We start from the raw sequence: 21,467 nt of genomic DNA, 5'->3' as shown, positions 1-21,467 counted from the left end.
CCACTGGACAGAATGGCAGGAGCATTCCAGGGTCCCCTCCTGTTCCAGGGAATGCTGACATTGTCCCCATGCCAAGAATTGCACCAGGAGGCAAAAGACCCTGCAGATGCAAATCCTAAAAGTGCAGATTAATCCACTGGGATTGTGGAATTTCCTCCTCCATCAGGTTTAGCTTTGCACTGAGTTTACCCCACATCCAGCCCTGATTCATGCCAGACATTGGGAATATATTCATTGAAATCCACTCTGTGGCTTCATTTTACAGCATCAAAACCAGTCCTCAAACAGCTGAATAATAAAGTTGAACACATAAAAAATAATGCCTAAAAATGCTTTTTCCCCCCTCACTAAAAAGCAAGACCAAGGCACACAAAACAGCATCACTCCCATCTTTTACAGGGGCCTCAGCAGCATTTGCTGTCTTGTTCCCCTCTCCAAGTCCCCCAATATTCCTGCTGGGCACCCCAAAAGCACAGAAGCTGGGCCTGAACATCCCCTGGGGATTATTCTGCATCCCAGCACCATCCCAGCAAGCCTTGGCCACACCTGCAGAGCTCCTAATGCTTTAATTGCATCAATAAATATCAGGATGCAGCAGCCACCACAACAAGGTGTTTCTCAGCTCTGATTTAAAACTCACAGAATTCTCACAGGGATTCTCATCCATTCATCTTCTTCTGGGGAGGGACAAGCAAGGGCTCCTCCTGGAACGATCCCATTGTCCTTCCAAGGCTTATTCCTTTCTTTCACTCAGTTTGGGTTTTCCTTCTAAGACTTCTGCTCCATTTACAAGAAACACACCCAGTTTAGTGAGGGCTTTGTAAGCAACACAAATCTCAGTTAATTTGAGTCTCTAACAGACAGAAGAAGAGCCCAGCTTGCCCTGTGTGCCCTCCCTCTGCTCCTGAAAGGGAAAAGGACAAACTCCTGTGTCAGTGTGTGAGCCCCGAGCCCCAGCTGTGCTGCCAGCCCCAGCCTCACCTGTGAAGCAGAGTGGAAATGTTCCAGGGTAGAAATCCATTTTGATTTAGGTGAAATGTACATTTTTGAGTTGAGTCTGTGGTTAGCAAACATGGCTATGTAGCCTGACTGCAAGGCCTAGGCTCAGAGAAACTGCCCCAGTGAAGGACAGAGATAAGGGGGGAGACAGAGAGTGATAGAGAGACAGACACTGCTGTGACAGCCAGTCAGCCTGACCTAGGAATTCTTTCTGATAAAGAAGAACTAGCGGCAAATGTCACCCGAAATTGGTAAAAATGAATATGTATGAACCTATTGTGGAATTGTATGCATATGTATTTGAGAGGAGGATAAAAAGGGACCTGAAGTTCCCAGAAGTACACGTGTCATTTTAGGGGATGATTCCCACATGTGTCCAGCGCTGTAATAAACATCCCAGCTTTACAACTTCCACAAAGTTGTGGAGTTTTGATTATCTCCGCAAAACACCTGGATGGGGAAAACCTGTGACCGTGTTCACAGGGGTCCCAGGATGAGGGAAGAGACAAGGATCTGACTCCATGTTTCACAAGGCTGATTTATTATTTTATGATATATATTACATTAAAACTATGCTAAAAGAATAGAAGAAAAGGTTTCACCAGAAGGCTGGCTAAGAGTAGAAAGGAATGATCACAAAGGTTTGTGGCTCAGCTCTCTGTCCGAGCCAGCTGACTGTGATTGGCCCTTAATTAGAAACAACCCCATGAGATCAATCCCAGCTGCACCTGTTGCATCCCACAGCAGCAGATAACCATTGTTTGCATTTTGTTCCTGAGGCCTCCCAGCTTCCCAGGAGGAAAACTCCTAAGGAAAGGATTTTCCATGACAAGGTGTCTGTGACACAAACCCACCTGGCAGGGCTCTGAGCAGAGGAGCTGCTGCTCCTGGGAGTGGAACCTGATGGAAGCACTGCCCAGCACTGCACTCCCACAGCAAAGCCAGCTCGGGGCTTTAACAAGCAGTTACAGCCACACTAAATTAACTCCGACTTCCATGACATTTACCAGGAGCTGGGAACGACTGAGAGGATTTGGGTTGTTTGTCTTTTGTAACTGCCACTGCAGTATTGATATTTTTCCCTTTGTCAATACCTTGCTATTACATCCCAGGCACTGAGAGCCTCTCCTGGAGCACACCAGGGGAGCAGCTGCTTAACCGTGAGCCTGGCCTAAGCAGGACTGAGGTGGGGCCTTTTCCTGATGCCCAGCCTGAGCCTCAGCTCCTGCCCCTGCTCCCAGACATCCCAAAGCCTTGGGAACCACTGTTGGTACAAAGTGCACTGTGATCCATAAACCCAGGCAGGCCCACCATGGATTTGCACCAATAAACTGCCCATGAGTGGCTTTGGATGGTGCAAAAATATGCAACACTACAGAGCTGTGCCTGACCTCACCCTGCCTATCCTCCTCCTGCACTTGGCCTTGGTAACTCAAACCAGCTGAATTTTCACTGAGAGCCATCTCCCCATTATCACAAAGCCCTGATATAGTGGGCAGCTCCAGCTGCCAGCAGGGCCTCTCTGTGCAGGGAGGAGGGAATTGGTACCATTTCAGTGGGCTCTGGGCATTATCTGAGCCCCTGAACCAGCTCACCTTCCCCCAGTGTGCCAACACAGGGAACCAAAGCGTGATTTTGTGCTGAATGTTAGCCCAGGCAGGAAGTTATCACTCTAATAACTATAAACATTCATTTGCTTGCTTCGTTAGCCAGCATTAGAGCTGGGCACAGCATTTACAGCCAGCTCATAAACCACCAGCCTGTGCCAGTGCCAGGCACGGGGCACACCCAGCAAGGACAGAGGAGGCTTCCCCAGGACAGGAGCTGTAGCCATGATATTTTATGGAAAATCCTTTCCTTAGGATTTTTCCTCCTGAGAAGCTGGGAGGCCTCAGGAACAAAATGCAAACAATGGTTATCTGCTGCTGTGGGATGCAACAGGTGCAGCTGGGATTGGGCTCATGGGGTTGTTTCTGATTAATGGCCAATCACAGTCAGCTGGCTCGGACTCTCTCAGTCACAAACCTTTGTTATCATTCTTTCTTTTCGTATTCTTAGCCAGCCTTCTGATGAAATCCTTTCTTCTATTCTTTTAGTATAGTTTAAATGGAATATATGTAATAAAATAATAAATCAGCCTTGTGCAACATGGAGTCAGATCCTCATCTCTTCCCTCATCCTTGGACCCCTGTGAACACCACCACAGGGAGCCCCACATTCCTGCCTGGAACTTTCCTGTTCTCCCAAAATGTTCATTTGTGCTCACCTGATTCTGTGGAATTCCCGTGCAGGGGAGGCTGGGCTAAGGTGAACTGAGAAGTGCACCAGGAGAATTCCCACACAGAGGACCCCAAAGGGTGGCAGTGAGCCCAGCAGAGCCCCAGCTGCAGAGCCAGCAGGAGCCACCCCTGGCCAGGGCTGCAGGGGCTTCCCAGGCTCTGACCCATGGATTGCAGCTGCTAATTAGCTCATTAACACAAGGAAGGAAGGAAGGAGTGTGCACAGAGGTTGGACACATGGCCCAGCCCAGCCCTCCCAGTAAGGAACGGGGAGGGACGAGGTTGGCCAGGAAACATGTGGGAAATACTGGAACATCCATGCCAGGTTGGACACTGGGGTTGGGAGCACCTGGGACAGGGGCAGGTGTCCCTGCCATGGCAGGGGTGGCACTGGTGGGATTTGGGGTCCCTCCAAACCAATCAATCCTGGGCTGCTGTGATGTCCTGGGGACCTCAGGCTGAGCTCAAGGGCTCAGTGGGACTAACCCCAGGTCCCACCCCCAGCACTGAACCCAGCCCATGAGCCAGCTCTGAGTGTGCTCTGAGCCTGGCTCAGTCAGCAGTCCCTGCTGAGGAGGGACTGACAGACACGGACAGACCGACAGACACGGACAGACTGAGCCTGGCTCAGTCAGCAGTCCCTGCTGAGGAGGGACTGACAGACACGGACAGACGGACAGACACGGACAGACCGACAGACACGGACAGACCGACAGACACGGACAGACCGACAGACACGGACAGACCGACAGACACGGACAGACCAAGCCTGGCTCAGTGAGCAGTCCCTGCTGAGGAGGGACTGACAGACACGGACAGACCGAGCCTGGCTCAGTGAGCCGTCCCTGCTGAGGAGGGACTGACAGACATGGACAGACCGACAGACACAGACAGACCGAGCCTGGCTCAGTGAGCAGTCCCTGCTGAGGAGGGACCGACAGACACGGACAGACCGAGCCTGGCTCAGTCAGCAGTCCCTGCTGAGGAGGGACTGACAGACACGGACAGACCGACAGACACAGAGAGAACTCGGGCACAGAGCTGGCACCGAGCAGCCCTTGGCACTCAGCATTGAGGTGCTGAGAGGAAAAGGCTCCGTCACTTCCCAGCTGCTCCGTGGCAGCCTAAACCACCACATTTAAACCCTTAAATAATGCTGAGAGCCAGGGAACAGTTGGCAAATGGATTCTATGGCAGATGGTGCCTTTTTTAATATTTGTGCTCGCTGCTAATTTACAGAGTCCATAAGCACGGGCTCATCTCTTACCTTCTTCACTGCTGCCATTAAAAACCTGCATGTGAGGAAAATAACACCCACTCCTTTATGCAGGAGCTGCAGAGGGGTGTTAGAGATTACCAGACACCCCATTCCTTAATTACTGCAGGTAAGTGCTGGTGCTTGCAGATTTAATGCATTTAGGGTTTCTTTGAGGCAGATTTCAGAGCCCTGCGTCGCAGTGCTGGGAAATGCAGTTTCCTCCCCCAGCAGGGCCCAGGAAGATGCAGCACAGCGAGGAGCTGCATCTCCACAAGCTCCTGTTTAGTCTTTATGTTAAACCTGGCACAAAATCCACACTCGCAGCCAGGCTGCCATGAAATATTTAAGGGAACATTTGCCTGGGAGATGCACGAGCAGCACCACCAGTAGATGTGAAATGAAGAAAGGAAATAAAAGCAATTCTGACCCAAAAAAGGGGCTGCAATTGCATTGCTGGAACCTTCCCTGCTCACCTCCCTGGGGTGGGAGCAGAGGGCACAGCAATGTGGGGCCAGGGCCCCTCTCAGTGCACAGAGCCTGAGCCTCTCCAGCCACAGATCACTCCATGGACAGCTTCCTCAAGCTTCAGTATTTTATTCCATATAAAACAGCATTTTATGTTGCTATTAAACCCAGGGCTTTTATGCTGCTTCTCTCCCACACGTTTATTTCATCATTCCAAGTTTTTCTAGGCTCAGCACAGTGACAAAACAATCCCCAAGAGCACCACTGGCTGCAGAGCCAAGGCACAGCAGCCTGCAGCAGCCAGCACCTCCCAGCCCTGTGTGCTCAGCCCCATTCCCAGGGCTCCAGCTGGGATCCTTCACAGCCTCCTGCAGGAAAAGGCTGCCTTTAAACCCCTTCAATATCCTCTGCTCTCTCATAGCTTTGCTTCTGATTTTCCTTCCCAAAATGTAAAGTAAATTGTATTAAAAGTGAATTTTTAAAAATGACCACACTGCATTGTGCACACTCACAGTTCCCCTAAATTCGTGGTGTTTTGCTTTGAGGGAATTCCAAGGAATTTCCTCTGGGAGGATGGAAAAGCAGCAGAGCCTGGATCCCCACCTGCCCTGTGCCCTTCCCACACCTCCCACCTCGTGTTAACACCCTGCTATTAATTCCCAAAGCTATTAATTAGGCTGCCAGGAGTTAACTGCAAGGCTAAAAAACTAACCACAATCAAAGGCCTAAAAAATAAATATTCACTCCCAAGACTATTGATCAAATTGAGCAAATCCCTGTGATTGGAGACATGGGACCACACAAGGCAGGAACAGGACACTGCTCTCTAATAGAATCAGTTAACAGGGGATAATCAATTAATTGGGCTAACCACACACACAATGTTCAGCCTTCCAGGTACCAATAAACATGGGGATTGAAACTGGAAATGATGTCATTTTGGGGTTTTTAAGTTCATTGCTGCTGCGTGCCCATGGCCTTTCATAAGCTTTAGAGAAGGGCAATGTGGGAAGGTTGTTAACTGCAGGGTCACAGATCATTAACCCCAAATTCATAGGTCATTAACACCAAACTCACAGGTCCTTAACTCCAGGGTCACTTTTTAGGTGACACATGGATCGGGACAGGCGCAGCCTGTGCCCATCCCCACCCTGTCCCCAGCCCTGAGTGCCAGCTCCAGGTGCCACCTGCAGGGATGGGCACTGCAACCCTCCCTGGGCAGTGCCTGAGCCCCCTTTCCATGGGGAAATTCCTGCTGTGCCCGCCCTGAGCTGCCCTGGCCCCGCCTGAGGCCGTTCCCTCTGCTCCTGTCCCTGTTCCCTGGGATGGTCCCAAATCCCCCCGGCTGTGCCCTCCTGGCAGGAGCTGTGCAGAGCCATGAGGGCCCCTGAGCCTCCTTTTCCTGCCCTTTCCCTCCTCTGGGCCCGTTTGCTGCTCCCAGCCCCACAGCCCTGGTCCCACAGCCCTGCTCTGGCAGGAAGGAGAATCCCTGGGATCCATCTCTCATTAAAGCTCTCCCACCAACCCCAAACCAGAGCTGCACCTTCTGCAGAATTCAATCTCCCTGTGCTACTCCTCAATTACCAAAAAGATGGAACATGCGCCCTCATTTCCATTTTTCACTCATTTACATTTTTCACTTAATTGGCAGATAACTGTTCTAAAATAGCCCCAAGCACCCCAGGTGCAGTCACAAACATTGCCCTAAAGGCCCCCGACCACCAGGCCTGCCCAGCCAGGCGGGGATGCCCCTCAGCCGCTACCTTCACAAAGGTTCCGCTCAGCACCCAGAAAGAGCCATTTCTGCAGGCACCAAACACACCTCAGCTCTGGGAGAGGGCCCAGGCTGAGCTCTCCCAGCACATCTGTAACTAAAAACACCCAGAGAATCTGCTGGGGACTTAGTAAAGTGTTGCACCACGGTGTGCAGACACCTCGTGAGGGCCCTTTCAGCTGAGAACATGAACGTTCCAGCTGAGAACATGAACGTTCCAACTGAGAAGGGGAACACTCCAGCTGAGGACACGAACGCTCCAGCTGAGAGCACGAACGCTCCAGCTGAGAACATGAACACAAATGTTCCAGCTGAGAACACGAACGCTCCAGCTGAGAACACAAACGCTCCAGCTGAGGACACGAACGCTCCAGCTGAGGACACGAACGTTCCAGCTGAGGACACGAACGTTCCAGCTGAGGACACGAACGCTCCAGCTGAGAACACGAACACAAATGTTCCAGCTGAGAACACGAACGCTCCAGCTGAGAACACGAACGCTCCAGCTGAGAACATGAACACAAATGTTCCAGCTGAGGACACGAACGCTCCAGCTGAGGACACGAACGTTCCAGCTGAGAACACAAACGCTCCAGCTGAGAACACGAACACAAATGTTCCAGCTGAGAACACGAACGCTCCAGCTGAGAACATGAACGCTCCAGCTGAGGACACAAACGTTCCAGCTGAGGACACGAACGTTCCAGCTGAGGACACGAACGCTCCAGCTGAGAACACGAACACAAATGTTCCAGCTGAGAACACGAATGCTCCAGCTGAGGACACGAACGCTCCAGCTGAGAACACGAACGCTCCAGCTGAGAACACGAACGCTCCAGCTGAGAACACGAACGCTCCAGCTGAGGACACGAACGCTCCAGCTGAGGACACGAACGCTCCAGCTGAGAACACAAACACAAATGTTCCAGCTGAGAACACGAATGCTCCAGCTGAGGACACGAACGCTCCAGCTGAGGACACGAACGTTCCAGCTGAGAACACGAACACAAATGTTCCAGCTGAGGACACGAACACAAATGTTCCAGCTGAGGACACGAACGTTCCAGCTGAGAACACGAACGCTCCAGCTGAGAACACGAACGCTCCAGCTGAGAACGTGAACATTTCAGCTCAGCTGTGACCACACCACCATAACCTGAGGGTGGGCGGGGGGGGGGGTCACAGATTTGCACACAGAACCCCCTCAGAGGAGGCAGGAACCAGCTCAGCTGGCCCCAAATGTCCCAAGGACACATCCATGACAAACATCCCAGAGCTCTGAACCCACTCCTGACACCCAGCCCACAGCACACCTCCACACTGCTCCAGAACCCCCAGTTTAACGCCAGCAGTGCCACCCGTTCCCAGCACCCAGCACCGCCCCACAGTCCTGTGCTGCCCAGAGCCTCCCCAGCCCCACAGGGCCTTACCTGGGAAGGGCGAGGCCAGCAGTGGCACTTTGATGGGGGACAGGGTGAGCAGCTGGCAGGGCTGCAGGCCCGGTGCGGCCTGCGGGGCCTCGGGCTCCAGGGCCACCAGCGCCAGGCTCTGCGTGCCACCCACGGCTTTAAGGCTGCTCTGGCACCCACCTGCGGGACAGAGAGAGAGAGGGGTGAGATATCAGGGTCTCTGCTGCTCAGAGTTACAGAGTTACCCCGAGATACATTAAAAAGTCTTTTTTCCCAGCCCAGTGCTTGAAGGAGGAGTCAGAGCTCTTCATTTCTCAGTCTCAATATTGTTTATTGTATCTTATATATAAAATTCTTTCTCCTGCCCTGCCAAGATCCACTCAGCATAACAGACAGAGGCACTCTGCCTGCCCTGAGGCAGTGTTATCTTTTTATACTAAAAATTACGTGTACAATATTTACCATTCCTTTCCAATACACATCACCTATGTTAGACAGTGAGCTTCTACTCTAAACCAATCCAAAGGGCCAACATCACAGCAGAAGATGGAGGCCTAGATGAAGAAGAAGAAAGGCAGGACATGCCAGATTCTTCCACCTTGCCCCCTGAACCCCCATGCTAAAAACCTCAAAAATCTATTTTTAGTGATAAATTCACTATCATTCTACTTAAACTTTTGTAGCTTGTAATTCTTTATATAAAGTTAATAATTGTTTTTTCCAAAAGCTAAATCAAAAGCATAAGAGTTTTGAGCTCTGTGCCAAAGTCTCTGATCCCCTGTGCAGGAACTCGAGCCCTCTAAAGCAGCCAGAAAAATTTCCTGGCATTTTCTGCCATGGAACCCCACAGATGTGAGCACATCATCCCCAGGGACAAGGCAGCAGTGACTCACACACAAACTGTGCAGAGTCATTACATTTAAATGAAAAAACTTAATAAAAAAGTCAAATATTTGAACACTGGGAGCACTATCATTCTCAGCTGTCCAAAGTGTAACTGTCTGATGCCAAAGCTGAATTTATTCCTTGCTATATTAGGCACCCACTGCTCCCTGGCTTGCCTGGCTGCTCTGCTGTGTCCTGCACACAAATCCCCGAGTTTGACAAGCTCTGCACCTCATCTCCTTCATCCCAAAAACTCAGCAGGACGCTTCATGGAACCCCTGAGGCTGGAAAAGCCCTCTCAGCCCAGGGAGTCCCAGCTGTGCCCTGTCCCCAGCCCAGAGCCCTGAGTGCCATCTCCAGGTGCCACCTGCAGGGATGGGCACTCCAGCCCTCCCTGGGCAGCCCCTGCCAAGGGAAGCGAGGAATGTCCCAAATAGTCCCTTGAACACCCTTCAGCCCCTGCACCATTCTCTCCCCAGCCTGACAGCGGCAGGGAAGACCTTCAGAGCTCAATCCTGGCTAATTATGTTAAACAAACAAGAACAGGAGTGTAAAACTCTTGAGGAGCAGAGCAAATCTGACAAACAGCAGCTGTTCCTCCCTCCGCCCGAGCTCAGGATTCAGAAATGAAGCAATCACCAGCTCCCTGTGGCATCCAGCAAAGCCCAGCCCGCCTGCAAACCCTGCAGACAACTGAGACTCCACAGACCCCCAGCTGATCCCACTGCAGGCCCTCCCTCACCCTGAGGCTCCCTTTCCATGGGCATGGCAGGAAAACAGGGAAGGGGTGCTGGGGAGGGAGGCTGTGGGGTGGGGATGCAGCCCCTGAACAGCTCCAGGCAGGAGAATCCCAGCAGGGACAGGGGTGAGATCACAGCATCCTAGAATGGGTTGGGAGGGACCCCAAATCCCCCCAGTGCCACCCCAGCCATGGCAGGGACCCCTCCCACTGTCCCAGGGTGTCCCAATGTCCAGCCTGGCCTTGGGCACTGCCAGGGATCCAGGGGCAGCCACAGCTGCTCTGGGCACCTGTGCCAGGGCTGCCCACCCTGCCAGGGAACAATTCCCAATTCCCAATATCCCACCCAGCCCTGCCAGGGAACAATTCCCAATTCCCAATATCCCACCCATCCCTGCCAGGGAACAATTCCCAATTCCCAATCTCCCATCCATCCCTGCCAGGGAACAATTCCCAATTCCCAGTCTCCCACCCATCCCTGCCCTCTGGCACTGGGAGCCATTCCCTGTGTCCTGTCCCTCCATCCCTGTCCCCAGTCCCTCTGCAACTTTCCTGGAGCCCCTTCAGGCCCTGCCAGGGCTCTGAGCTCTGCCTGGAGCTGCTCCTGTCCAGGTGAGCCCCCCCAGGTGTCCCAGCCCTTTACAAACAATTATTTCCCAACAAAATAAGCCCTGCATTAGCAGAGCAGAAGTTTAGTGTTTTCAGTGTCACCAAAAAAAGCCCATTATTTCCACAGTCATTATTCCTCCATGCCAAGGAACACCTGCAGATGCACTCAGTAACGGGCACACAGGCCAAACAAACCCCACAAATATTTAAGTTTTGATCCCTTAGCAATGGATAAATGAAAACAGATTTTTCTGCCAGACCAACTGGCAGAAATTAAAAAACAAACAAAAAAATAAAAACCCATCAGTGTCCAAGCAATCCAAGTGTTAAACACAAGCTCATTGTTCATTCACCCGGGAAGTGGAACAATCTTTCAGTGGGGTCAAACACCTGCCCTCCAAGAGCCTGTGCTCATTCCCAATTCCAGCTGCCTGCTGCTGGGAGAAACCCACAAAACGCCTCCTGTGAAAGCTAATGGTGTCTGCAAACACGACTCTGCTGTGCCTTCCTGCAGGGCACACGAGCAGGAAGGTTGTTTACTTCTCATTTGATTCTTTTCTTCTGGAGAGGAGGATGTGATTTCCCCAAAGAGGGCAGGAGAACAGGAGAGTGATGTGAGCTGGGCAGGCACAGCCTGTGCCGAGCTGGGCTGCTCATTAAACTTGCATCAATGCCCTCATCAAAGTTTCATTGCTCAGCTGAAGGAGAAGTTTGGGTGGTTTCCCCTCCTTTGATGGAGCTCTCACTCTGTCTCTCCTGGTGAATAACTCCAGGGAGGAAGGGCCATCCCTGGGGTCTCAGTGCTGGGGAGAGGAGACGGGCGGGCTCAGCTGGTCCTGCAGTGCCTCGGCTCAGCAGCATCCCCAGCCCAGCCTCCCAAACACTGCCCAGCCCTGCCCAGGGCACTGCCAGCTGGGCCAGGGCTCCCCAGGACTGGGGGCACCTGCCTGAGAAATTCTCCTCAAAACAAACCAGATCTTGCTGTGCGTTCTGTTCAAAAAGGCCTTGAAAGGGTTTTAGAGCTACCGTAAATCACTCTGCACCCACGCGGGGAATTTCGAAAGTCACACGCCATGAAAACAGGAATCAAACACCATCACGGATATCACCATCACAGATATCACCATCACGGATATCGCAATGAGGGATTTTTTTCCAGCAATGGTGCTTTCCCCAGGTCTGGTTTTGCCAGGTCTTGGTACACCCTGGCAGTGAGGTGTACCTTCTCCTCTGAACCCCAGAATCACTGGGGCTGGAAAAGCCCTCCAGGATCAGAGTGCCAGCTGTGCCCCATTGTCACTGGGGACAAACCCACCTTGTCCCCAGCCCAGAGCTCTGAGTGCCACCTCAGGAATCCCCTGGACAGCTCCGGGGATGGGCACTGCCACCCTCCCTGGGCACATGCAGTGTTCCTGTTCCCAAAGCCACCCTCAGCAGCAGCCCTGCTGTAACAGGAGCCCCCAGCACTGTGCCTGCACTCAGCCCGGCCCCTCAGAGCCCAGCTGACGGCTTTAAGCAGAATTTTCTGTATTTTTAAGTCGGATTCTCTGCAACTTTAAACTCCTCAGGCAGTATTTTCACTATTTTTAAGTCAGATTCTCTGCATTTTTAAGCTCCAGGGCTTCAGGCAGAATCCGCTGTCCCTTCCTTTGACCTCAGCTGCAGATGGAGCCCAATGGTGCCACTGTCACCCTCCAGCCCCCTCTGAGAGCAGACAGATGTTCCCAGGTGTGCCAATCAGGTGCTGCTCAGTGTGCTGAGATTTTCTGTGCTTTACAGCCTGATGGGCAACATCCTGGCACTAAGCTGGCTTCTGGAGCCTGAACTGAACCTCAGCTGAGAGGGGGTCACCTCCCCAAATGGCACCAGACACCCCAAAAGGGCCAAGCAGGCACAGGGACACGTGTGAGGTGGAAGGATTCTGCAGCACAGAGGTGATGGGAAAATGTGAGTGAGACGGGAGGGGTGCAGACACTTCAGTGGATAAATTCAGATTTGTGCAAAACGCTCACCTAGTGTGGAAAAAAATATCTCCTTCTATACCTGACCCTGTGTTTAGACATCCTAAAAAACTCTGAACACTCTGATAGCCCTGCAAAGGGAACAGACACAGCGATATCCCACTGCACAGGGAACAGACACAGGGATATCCCACTGCAAAGGGAACAGACACAGCGATATCCCACTGCACAGGGAACAGACACAGGGATATCCCACTGCACAGGGAACAGACACAGCGATATCCCACTGCACAGGGAACAGACACAGGGATATCCCTGCACAGGGAACAGACACAGGGATATCCCTGCAAAGGGAACAGACACAGGGATATCCCACTGCACAGGGAACAGACACAGGGATATCCCTGCACAAGGAACAGACACAGGGATATCCCTGCACAGGGAACAGACACAGGGATATCCCTGCACAAGGAACAGACACAGGGATATCCCTGCACAGGGAACAGACACAGGGATATCCCTGCACAGGGAACAGACACAGGGATATCCCTGCAAAGGGAACAGACACAGGGATATCCCACTGCACAGGGAACAGACACAGGGATATCCCACTGCACAGGGAACAGACACAGGGATATCCCTGCACAGGGAACAGACACAGGGATATCCCTACAAAGGGAACAGACACAGGGATATCCCTGCACAAGGAACAGACACAGGGATATCCCTGCAAAGGGAACAGACACAGGGATATCCCACTGCAAAGGGAACAGACACAGCGATATCCCACTGCACAGGGAACAGACACAGGGATATCCCTGCAAAGGGAACAGACACAGGGATATCCCTGCACAGGGAACAGACACAGGGATATCCCTGCACAGGGAACAGACACAGGGATATCCCTGCACAGGGAACAGACACAGGGATATCCCTGCACAGGGAACAGACACAGCGATATCCCACTGCAAAGGGAACAGACACAGGGATAACCCACTGCAAAGGGAACAGACACAGGGATATCCCTGCACAGGGAACAGGCACAGGGATATCCCTATAAAGGGAAACAAACACACCAATAGCCCTGCAAACACAAACAAACGTAGATATGTCCCTGCTTTCCAAGGGGAAATCACAGCTGGCACTGGCACTGTAAGCCCAGTGTCGGCCATTCACAGCCCTGCTCACTTTGCTGCTCGTGTGCAGTAAATAGAAATCCCTGGCTGCTCTCAGACACCCCTGCAAGCACCGAGAGCTGGATTTATTCACACGGAGCTCCCGGGCTCAGGAGGGATGATATTATGGAAAGGTCAGAACCGCAGCCCTGCCCACAAACACATTGCTCCTGCGGTTATTGCTGTCATTGAAGTGGGAAAACAAACTTCACTCTAAGTTTCTCTTGATTTGAGGAAATAACGGGAAAAGCACCAAAAAACCATAAGCTTAATGAGCAAAACAAAAACTTTGTGAAAGCTGTGGTTAAAGCCAAGCATTCCCAGAGCTAATAAAGCACTTGGCTGGCAGTGCTTGAATGCTCCACAAACAAAGGGAGGCTTGATGGCTTTTCAGGGACATGAATGGGGGCCTGCTGTGCTATTCTCTGTCCCCAAACAGGGAGCCCCAGCACACGCACTTAAATACAAGATAATCCAATTTGGGAAGCCAAAACCCGAATGTTTGTAAATGGGGATGTGCTTCAAACACAGAGCTGTGCTTAGGAAATACAGGAGGTCAGAGGTCCTGGGTGGTGTACTTCATGAGAAAGCAGAACCCAAATTCAACAGAGAGCAGCCCTATTTCATTCAGAATCTGTAAACGGAATTACCTAGCAAGTTGGGGCTGTGTTTGGATGTGTATCTGCATGCTGACACTGCCTTGGTTCTGTAAAGGGCACTGCCATCAGGAGAAAAAGAAGTGAATGAGAAGGATCAAAGTGTCATTTCCTTGGGGGCCCCCACCCGACATCGTCATCTCCACGCAGGAGACATGTGGAACCAGATGAGCTTTAGGGTCCATTCCAACCTTTCCACAATTCCATAAAACCTCCCCAGATACAGCATCAGAACACCCCCTCGGGCAGGGAGCACTGATGGCATGGTCCTGACACCAGGAGTGCCAAACCAGGCACACCTCCAAATGCCACTGACAGCATGGTCCTGACACCAGGAGTGCCAAACCAGGCACACCTCCAAATGCCACTGACAGCATGGTCCTGACACCAGAGTGCCAAACCAGGCACACCTCCAAATGGCACTGATGGCATGGTCCTGACACCAGGAGTGCCAAACCAGGCACACCTCCAAATGCCACTGACAGCATGGTCCTGACACCAGAATGCCAAACCACCCCAGCACAGCTCCCAGTGACACCGGTGAATGTCCTGTGCCTCAGGGCTCTGGGTTCCACCTTGGAGTGCTGGAACCCCACTACGGGGTCCTGCCAGTGCTCCCTCACCCCATCCAGCAGCCTCTGAGCCCACAGGGACGTGCAGGACACCCACTGGCACAGTGGCACAGGGCACCTGGTCAGCCCTGACCTCACCCACACAGTGCAGGAGACAGAAACATGAATCGTTCCCTCCCAGAAACACCAGGGCTGTCTTTGCAGGAACATGAAATGCTGCCTCCCTCCCCAGAGCAGCGTGAGCCAGGCGTCATTGCCAGGGGCACAGGGCACCCTGCTCCTCAGAAACAACACTGAGCTCATAATTCATGGTGTGCACTGTGGGAGAGAACAATAACTGCTGAAACACAAACACAGAGCACGTAACTCACGGCGTGCACTTCAGGAGAGAACAATAACTGCTGCTCCTCACAGCCAACAGCACCTTGGAGTGGCTGGGCTGCAGCTGCTCAATGATGCACATTAGCCTTGCCAGGCTCCGTGCTCACTCCTGGAGCTGAGGAGGGCTGCAGCTCCATTGAGAAAACAATTCTATCATTGCTGATGGCTGGGGCAGGCAGAGCTGCTGCCGCCACGGCAGCTCTGGAGTGAATGTTGCACAGAACCTGATGAACTGCTGCACAGAACCTGATGAACTGCCCTGATCCCACCCAACTGGGAACCAGCCCCAGGACCTTCATCACTGCTCTCACTGAGGGCAGATACTGCACAGGGAACACTTGGGGAGGCAGCTCCTGGCTCTGCCTGCAGGGCAGGGATGGGGCCACCCTGCAGGAAGGGCCACAGGTCCCTCATGAGCTCTGGAGCCACAAACAGCCTGGGATGGGATGGGATGGACTGGCATCAACCACAGCAACAGCTCAACAAGGATGGGAAGGAATTCCTGACTGGCCCTGGCAGCTGGGGCTGCCCCTGGATCCCTGGCAGTGCCCAAGGCCAGGCTGGACACTGGGGCTGGGAGCATCTGGGACAGGGGAAGGTGTCCCTGCCATGGCTGGGGTGGGGTTTGCAACACAAACCACTCCAGGATTCTGCGATCCCATTATTTACAGAGATGGTGGGGGATTTGAGCTCCCCTCTGCCCTCTCCCACCCCGAGGGAGCTCGGCTGGCAGCCAGCACTGAGCCAGCTGCTGCAGGAGGAGCAGCTCCAGCTGCAGGGCTCCTGAGCAGACAGCCATGGGCACATGCACTGCCCAGGGGGACAAAACCCTTCCCCTGCTGGGGCTCCCTGCAGCCCACAGAGGTGGCACCAGGCTGGCAGTGTTCCTGTTCTGCCTGCACTGCCCCTCAGCTGCTCCCAGGAACGCTCCTGCCTTATGTCTGCCATTCTGCATGTGATCAAATACGCTTGTGCACATTTAAAATACTGAAATATTTAAAACATTGGAGTCTTTAAAAGGTGCAGGAACAGGAGGGGCTGTGGCTCCCCTGCCCAGACCCCTCCCTCGGCAGCACACCCATCCTGTGATTCCCCAGCAGCCCGGGCACGCAGCTGCTTCTGTGTGCAATAAATACCAATAAATGCTCTAATAAACAGAAATGAACTCGCACCAGGCTTTCCCCACAGCACTGACTCCTCCAGCTGAGCCCTGGGCAGTGCTGGCACAGGAGAGGAGGCTGAGCCACAGCTCTGCTCAAGCACCAAAACACAGACCCAGGTGCAGGGGCCAGCACGTGCCAGGGCACCCCCTGCTAATTAATGAGTCTGCTAACGAGCCCAGGAGCCAGGATCTCCTCCAGCACACTCTGAACCCCAGCACTGATGGCAAACAGCACGTCCTGGGTGCTGCACAGCTCTGAAATGCAAACTGCTTTGGGCAGAGCCTGCAGAAAGGGCAGCTCTGCTCTCAGCACCACGGACAGCACCTCTGCTCTGAGGACGGCAGGAACGGCCAGCAAGGCAGTAATTCCAATTTCCAGTTTAGGAGAGTATTTAGGGGCTGAAACATCAGTGGCACTTTTTTCCTCAGCCTTCTGGATAGAACTGCTATTTTAATTTACTCCTGCAGCCACAAAACAGAGGTGCAGCCCTGCTGGAATGCCTGGTCTGCTCTTGTCCAAGGATAAAAGCTCTTTACCAGGTGTAAATCTCAGTTACCCAAAGCATCGCAGAATATTTACACATAGAATATTTAAATATTGCATAGTAAATATTTATAAATTTTAGTTCTTCTGTTCAGTTATGTAGATTAATGGAACTGATTTCACAAATGACTGAGCCTTAATGAGATGACGGATCCCCTGCTCCTCTCTCCTGCTGGCGGTCTGCACAGACCCCACCAAACTCTGCGCACGAGCAGCCAGCAGAATCCTACACGGAACCATAGACTCACTGAGGCTGTCAGTGATTTCTGTTTGAAAAATAAACTCAGTAGGTGGGGAGTGGTTGGTCCCTTCCTGGCAGGGGCCACCAAGCAGCTCCAGAGCAGCCTGGCACAATCTGCTGTAATTACACAGGGCCCTCTCTTCCTCTCAGAGTCACTCAGAGGCTGAGCTGCACTTGGCCATCAAGGCTCTGCTCAAGCAAGGTTTGCAGCTGAGTGGAAGTGAATCTCTGCTTTAGAGAGCAGCCTTGCCTCTCTGGGGCATGCATTAAGGGAAAACCACCGAGAAACAGGCAGTAGTTAATTATTGATGCGCTCATTTCCTGACCTGGGATCAGCTGAGGGGCCAGGACGAGCGTGGGCAGTGGCCTGGAGGCAGCAGCTGGCCTGGCTACAGCCATGGCCACTTGGTTGCTCAGCAGCAGGGGCTTCTCAGCCCCCTGGAACAGCCTGGACTCCTCAGGCTGCACCCAGGCCGAATCCAGGGCAAAGGCATTGTTCAGGTAGATCTGTGCAACAGAAAGAAAGGAAAACGTGACAGTCTGAGATACCAAACTCGGAAATACAAGTGAGAACAAAGCATCTTTAACTTGGTATTTCAACAGGCAGAGCCTCAGCTGGGGACAAACTGCCCAAAGCAGGGTCCCTCAGTGCTGAGGCTGAAGTGAAGTGACCACTTAAAATTAACAGGCTTTGACATGACAGATCAGCTGCTGCAGCTGCACGGGAGGCCAGCAGTCCCTGGAGGCAGAGCTGTCCTGACACGGCCACCCTGAGTGACCCCGTCAGCACCAGGGACTGCGGCCACCTCCCCAGCCTGGGGACACGGGGGTGAGGGACAGGGCACAGAACCAGGTGAGGGACCGGGAGGGACAGGACACAAAACCAGCTGAGGGACAGCAAGGATAGAAACACAAAACCTGCTGAGGGACAGGGGCGACAGGGCACAGAACCTGCTGAGGGACAGGGGGACAGAACCAGCTGAGGGACAGCAGGGACAGAGCACAAACCAGCTGAGGGACAGAGGAGATAGAGCACAAAATCAGCTGAGGGACAGCAGGGACAGAGCACAAAACCAGCTGAAGGCCAGCAGCACAAAGCCGAGGGACAGCAGCGCAAAGCTGGTGCTCAGCACTCAGCTGGCAGAGGGGCAAATATGGGGACCAGAGGTGGGATGGGGACACGGGACCCCGAGGGCCACCCTGGCACCGGGGATGTGGTAGTGCCCGCGGTGACACCGCTCTGCCAGCACCACACTGTGGCACCCCTTTGGGACAAACAGTGGGAAAACCAGGCAGAAAGGGAAGATGGAAAACTCCCATAATCACATCTGGTAGGAAAATGAGGATATTCTACTCAAAGGAATAAATATTAGCGACATTTTAGTCCTATTAAAACTTGGGAACAGTGAAGCTGCAACTGCTGCTCCATCACCTGCCCCTTCCACAGGCTTCTCCTGACAAATACCGACCTCTCACAGCCCTGAACCCACAGCACTCTGCAGCTCACGTACTCGATGTACTCCAGGAAAAAGCCCCAAAGCCCCAGGGCAGGCCAGGCTCGCACTTACCTTGCAGCTGGGCAGCCTTTTCTCAATCCAGCCCTTGGCGGCGTGCGGCGGCACCGCGGCGCTGTACGCGGGCGGCAGCACCGGCACCAACTCCACGCTGGAAGAAGGGGAGAAACCCACGACCGGCGAGTGAGCTCCAAATATCCACTTCGGAGGGCACAAAGAAACCAAAGGAACACAAGAGGAAGGGTTAACAAAAGGATTTTACCCTGGGTAAACGATGCTTTCCGTGATCTCCTAATTACGCGACGGAAAATGTCGGGAATGTCCCTTCAGGCCGGGGGTTTGTGTTTGCTGGGCAGGTTCGGAGCGGTTCGGGAAGCCCAAAGCGCAGCCTGGAGCAGGGCACAGCGGCAGCCTGGGCTCCTCTGCTCACACCGAACCGTACAGCGCCAGCAAGAGCCTGAAAATGCGTCGGGAGAGCCAAAGGAAACGGCACAAATGTATTTTTTCCTCAACTTGAATTCGCCCGGCAAACAGGTTCCCACAGCAGAAGCACCTCTGCAGGTTCGTGGAGCAGTCTCCCGCTGGGGAATAATTGATGTTCCCGTTTCATTAGAGCAGCACCGACTGTTTTCTCCCGAACCACAAGAGACGCTCGAGCTCGAAAAGGCTGGAAATCATCACACGGAATCGAGCGGACGCCACAGCGCTCGCGGCTCGCGTTTATTTTTACTTCTGTCTGCCCAAAACCATAAAGCCGAGGCAAAACTGCGGGCACGGCCCCGAGCCCTCCGCGGAGAGGGGAGAACACCCGGCTGAGCGCTCCTCTGCCGAGAGCAGCCTCACGGCAGCAATTAATAATTGAAATATTCATCAGGGAAAGCATTGGCGCGACACGCTGGTTCCAGTGACACGGCTCAAAACTTTCGTCTTTATAAATATTCGCAGAACGCTCGGCGGCGGTGCTGCCCCGGCATCGCTCCCGTTCCGGCCGCATCTGCGGAGAGCGCAGCCTGCAGCCGGCGTGGGAGGGACCCGCAGCCCCCTGGCAGCCCCTCTGCCCCGGAGAGATGCCCGCAGCACGTTCCCAGAGCCTCGGGAAGTGCCGCGGTCCCACACACGCGGGGCGCGGAGCGTCGGGAAGGGGGTGCAGGGCTGGAAAAGGGGGTGCAGAACCCAGGGAAAGGGGAATACAGAGCTGGGGAAAGGGAGATGTACAACCCAGGGAAGGAGGGATGCAGAGCTGGGGAAGGGGGTGCGGAGCATCGGGAACGGGGGAATGTAGAACCGGGGAAAGGGGGATGCAGAGCTTGGGAAGGAGGGGATGCAGCGTCCCGAGGGAGAGGGATAAAAAACCCAGGAAGGGGGGATGCAGAGCCCAGGGAAGGCGGGTGGCGTAAAGCCCCGGGAAGGGAACTGTAGAACCCGGGAAAAGAGGGATGTAGCGCCCGGGGAAAGGGGATGCAGAGCTCGGGAAGCGGAGGATACAGAGCCCGGGAAGCGGAGGATACAGAGCTCGGAAAAGGAGGATGCAGAGCCCGGGCAGCCCCCGCCGTCTCCCCGCACGCCGCGGGCGGGGGTCTCGGTGCCGGGGCTGGCTCCGGGCAGCGGCTCCGGGAAAGTTGTGTCCCCGCACGGCGGCTCCGCCCTTACCTGGCCGTGCAGGAGCGGCTCGGCCGCCGCGGGCAGCAGCGGCAGCAGCGGGGGCTCGGCGGGGCCGCGCCAGCCCGGCCCGGGCCGCAGCAGCGCGGGGGGCGGCAGCAGCAGCGGCGGCCCGGGAGGAGGAGGAGGAGGATGGGGGGCCCCGGCGGCGGCAGCGCCCACCCGGAGCAGCCCCGCGGCCGCGGGCAGCACCCAGGCCCAGGGCGGCGCGGGGGGCTCGGCGGGCGGCGGCCACAGCAGCGGCGGCGGGCGCGGGGCGGCGGCCGGGAGCATCCTGCATGGCCCGGGTGGGATGGACCGGGCCGGACCGGGCCGGGAGCGCCGCGCTCCGCTCGCCTCCGCCGCCCGGCGCAACTCCGAGCCCGCGGCGGCAGCGCGGACAGGCTCCGCCCGGCGCGGGGAGAGCGGGGCGGGCAGAGCGGGGCCGCCCCGGGGAGGGGAGGGACGCGGCGGGGACGGACGGACAGGGGGAGGGAGGGGAGGAGGGGGCGCCGCAGAGCAGGTGGGATTTTAGCCAGGTGGGATTCTCGGGCAGGTGGGATCTTAGCCAGGTGGGGTTCTCGGGCAGGTGGGATTTTAGCCAGGTGGGGTTCTCGGGCAGGTGGGATTTTAGCCAGGTGGGATTCTCGGGCAGGTGGGATCTTAGCCAGGTGGGGTTCTCGGGCAGGTGGGATTTTAGCCAGGTGGGGTTCTCGGGCAGGTGGGATTTTAGCCAGGTGGGATTCTCGGGCAGGTGGGATTTTAGCCAGGTGGGATTCTCGGGCAAGTGGGATTTTAGCCAAGTGGGATTCTCGGGCAGGTGGGATTTTAGCCAGGTGGGATTCTCGGGCAGGTGGGATCTTAGCCAGGTGCGATTCTCGAGTGATGCCCGGCGGCCGCAGGTGCGGAGGCAGTCCCTGCCTGCGGGGCATGGTAGAAGAGCCTGGGCACCCCCAAGTTCCCGGAGCTCCCTTCACCATTAAAACCCTTCAGACACCCCAACAGCTCCGACTCCCGGAGGTCCTCAAACTGCTGGCCATGCCCAGAAAGCCCCCAACCTTCCTGAGACCCCCGATCTCCCCCTTCCCCAGGCCGTGCGAGCGCCGCGGCATCAGCGCGTTCAGGTATCCCACGGCTGCCCCTCAGCCGAGACCCTTCCGTTGGCAGGGAAAATAGCGTGGATTGAAACTGCCAGAGGACAGGGTT

General features: G+C 54.5%; 1 protein-coding gene across 1 annotated transcript in view; it reads right to left on the bottom strand.

Annotated features, from left to right (window-relative positions):
* Positions 1–20,555, bottom strand: part of TCERG1L (transcription elongation regulator 1 like) — a 50,487-nt gene extending 29,932 nt beyond the window's left edge. Inside the window, exons 1-6 of the mRNA XM_059477051.1 lie at positions 20,445–20,555; positions 19,572–19,775; positions 19,249–19,359; positions 18,678–18,824; positions 17,436–17,616; positions 8,206–8,364 (exon numbers count right to left, since the gene is read on the bottom strand). Of these exons, the coding sequence (XP_059333034.1) occupies positions 8,206–8,364; positions 17,436–17,616; positions 18,678–18,824; positions 19,249–19,359; positions 19,572–19,775; positions 20,445–20,555 (913 nt within the window). The remainder of the gene's footprint in view (positions 1–8,205; positions 8,365–17,435; positions 17,617–18,677; positions 18,825–19,248; positions 19,360–19,571; positions 19,776–20,444) is intronic.
* Positions 20,556–21,467: the final 912 nt, after the last annotated feature.

Source organism: Ammospiza nelsoni, chromosome 8 (assembly GCF_027579445.1).
Source record: "Ammospiza nelsoni isolate bAmmNel1 chromosome 8, bAmmNel1.pri, whole genome shotgun sequence".
In the NCBI taxonomy this organism is placed as follows: Eukaryota; Metazoa; Chordata; class Aves; order Passeriformes; family Passerellidae; genus Ammospiza; species Ammospiza nelsoni.
The sequence above is the reverse complement of the archived record's forward strand: the minus strand, read 5'-3'. Positions and strand labels throughout refer to the sequence as shown.